Source organism: Crocodylus porosus, unplaced genomic scaffold (assembly GCF_001723895.1).
Source record: "Crocodylus porosus isolate Cpor-Errol unplaced genomic scaffold, CroPor_comp1, whole genome shotgun sequence".
In the NCBI taxonomy this organism is placed as follows: domain Eukaryota; kingdom Metazoa; phylum Chordata; order Crocodylia; family Crocodylidae; genus Crocodylus; species Crocodylus porosus.
This window is the reverse complement of record NW_017728947.1, coordinates 91,892,059-91,893,182: the sequence shown is the minus strand read 5'-3', so window position 1 is coordinate 91,893,182 and position 1,124 is coordinate 91,892,059. Positions and strand designations below refer to the sequence as shown.

At 37.5% G+C, this 1,124-nt stretch overlaps 1 protein-coding gene across 4 annotated transcripts in view; it reads left to right on the top strand.

Moving 5' to 3' along the window:
* The window catches only part of DICER1 (dicer 1, ribonuclease III), a 109,385-nt gene that overhangs the window by 59,701 nt on the left and 48,560 nt on the right, over nt 1-1,124 (top strand). For all 4 annotated transcript variants that reach the window (XM_019552465.1, XM_019552463.1, XM_019552464.1 and 1 more), the window contains one exon: nt 23-191. In XM_019552465.1, coding sequence (XP_019408010.1) covers nt 23-191 — 169 coding nt within the window. The remainder of the gene's footprint in view (nt 1-22; nt 192-1,124) is intronic.

The window sequence follows — 1,124 nt, the reverse complement described above, 5'->3', positions numbered from 1 at the left end:
CCACCACCACCTCACAATGAAGATATACTTCCCAGCCATGTGAAATTGTGGTAGATTGTGGACCATATACTGACAAAAGTGGCCTGTATGAAAGATTGTTAAAGGAATTGGATGAAGCACTTAACTTTCTAAATGACTGCAACATATCTGTACATTCTAAAGAGAGAGATTCTACATTAATTTCTAAACAGGTATGGACTTTAACACACGTATAAAATGCAATATGTCAACATACTTAATTTTTCATCACTGCATATTCATTGCTTCTTCCCCTGTTAACTGCTAAAATGTTTATTTTAGTACAGCTAGCCTTAAGTGTATTAACAGAACTAATCTTAATTTTCCAAGGTACTTGTAAGGAATTTTCATATGAACTCTCCAGTTAACATGAAGCAGGCCAGGATTTCAATTAATTCTTGTCCTTTAGAACTGTTGTCCAGTTTGTGATCTTGAAGTCCTGTTTTTCCTTTTATTCTATATGGTTACATTGTATCTTTTATAGACATTGCTAGTTCTTAGTACTCCTTGTGGTAGTCAAGAATTTGACACCCCAGCTACTTCTCTAGTTTAAACCTAAATACTTTAATGAAAGGAAAAAAGGGTATTTTGGGAAGTATTCTGAAAAATTGCCCCTGGTTATTTACAGGATATACAAACTATAGCTAGGGCTCTTCTGCTTCATTTCGGCTCTTGCAAATGTTGGGTCTCTTCAATCAAAGGCGTGTTGGGCTACACTGAATAAAGGACTTAGTCATGCGACAGGTACTTCAGTTGGCTAACTGATTTCTCGGGCATGTGAGATTGAGATTGGGCTACAATGCCCAACTTTCAGCCATCTGTTCCCTCAAGTAGTATCCAGAATCCTGTGTTAGAAGGGACCACAAGATCCTCCAGTCCAAACCCTTGCACAAATGCAGGATGCATTTGTGAGAGAGTGCTTATGCTAAGCAAGGCCTAGCATTAAAAAAAAAAAAATGCACTGAAACTCCCAGAATGCTTCAAGGAGGTTGAGGAGTCAGCGATTGACATTCTGGTAATCACTTTCTGACCCTTAGATGAAAATACTGAACTTCTGACCTTTAAACAAATGATAAAAATAGCAGACATGCCGCTTACATTGTTAA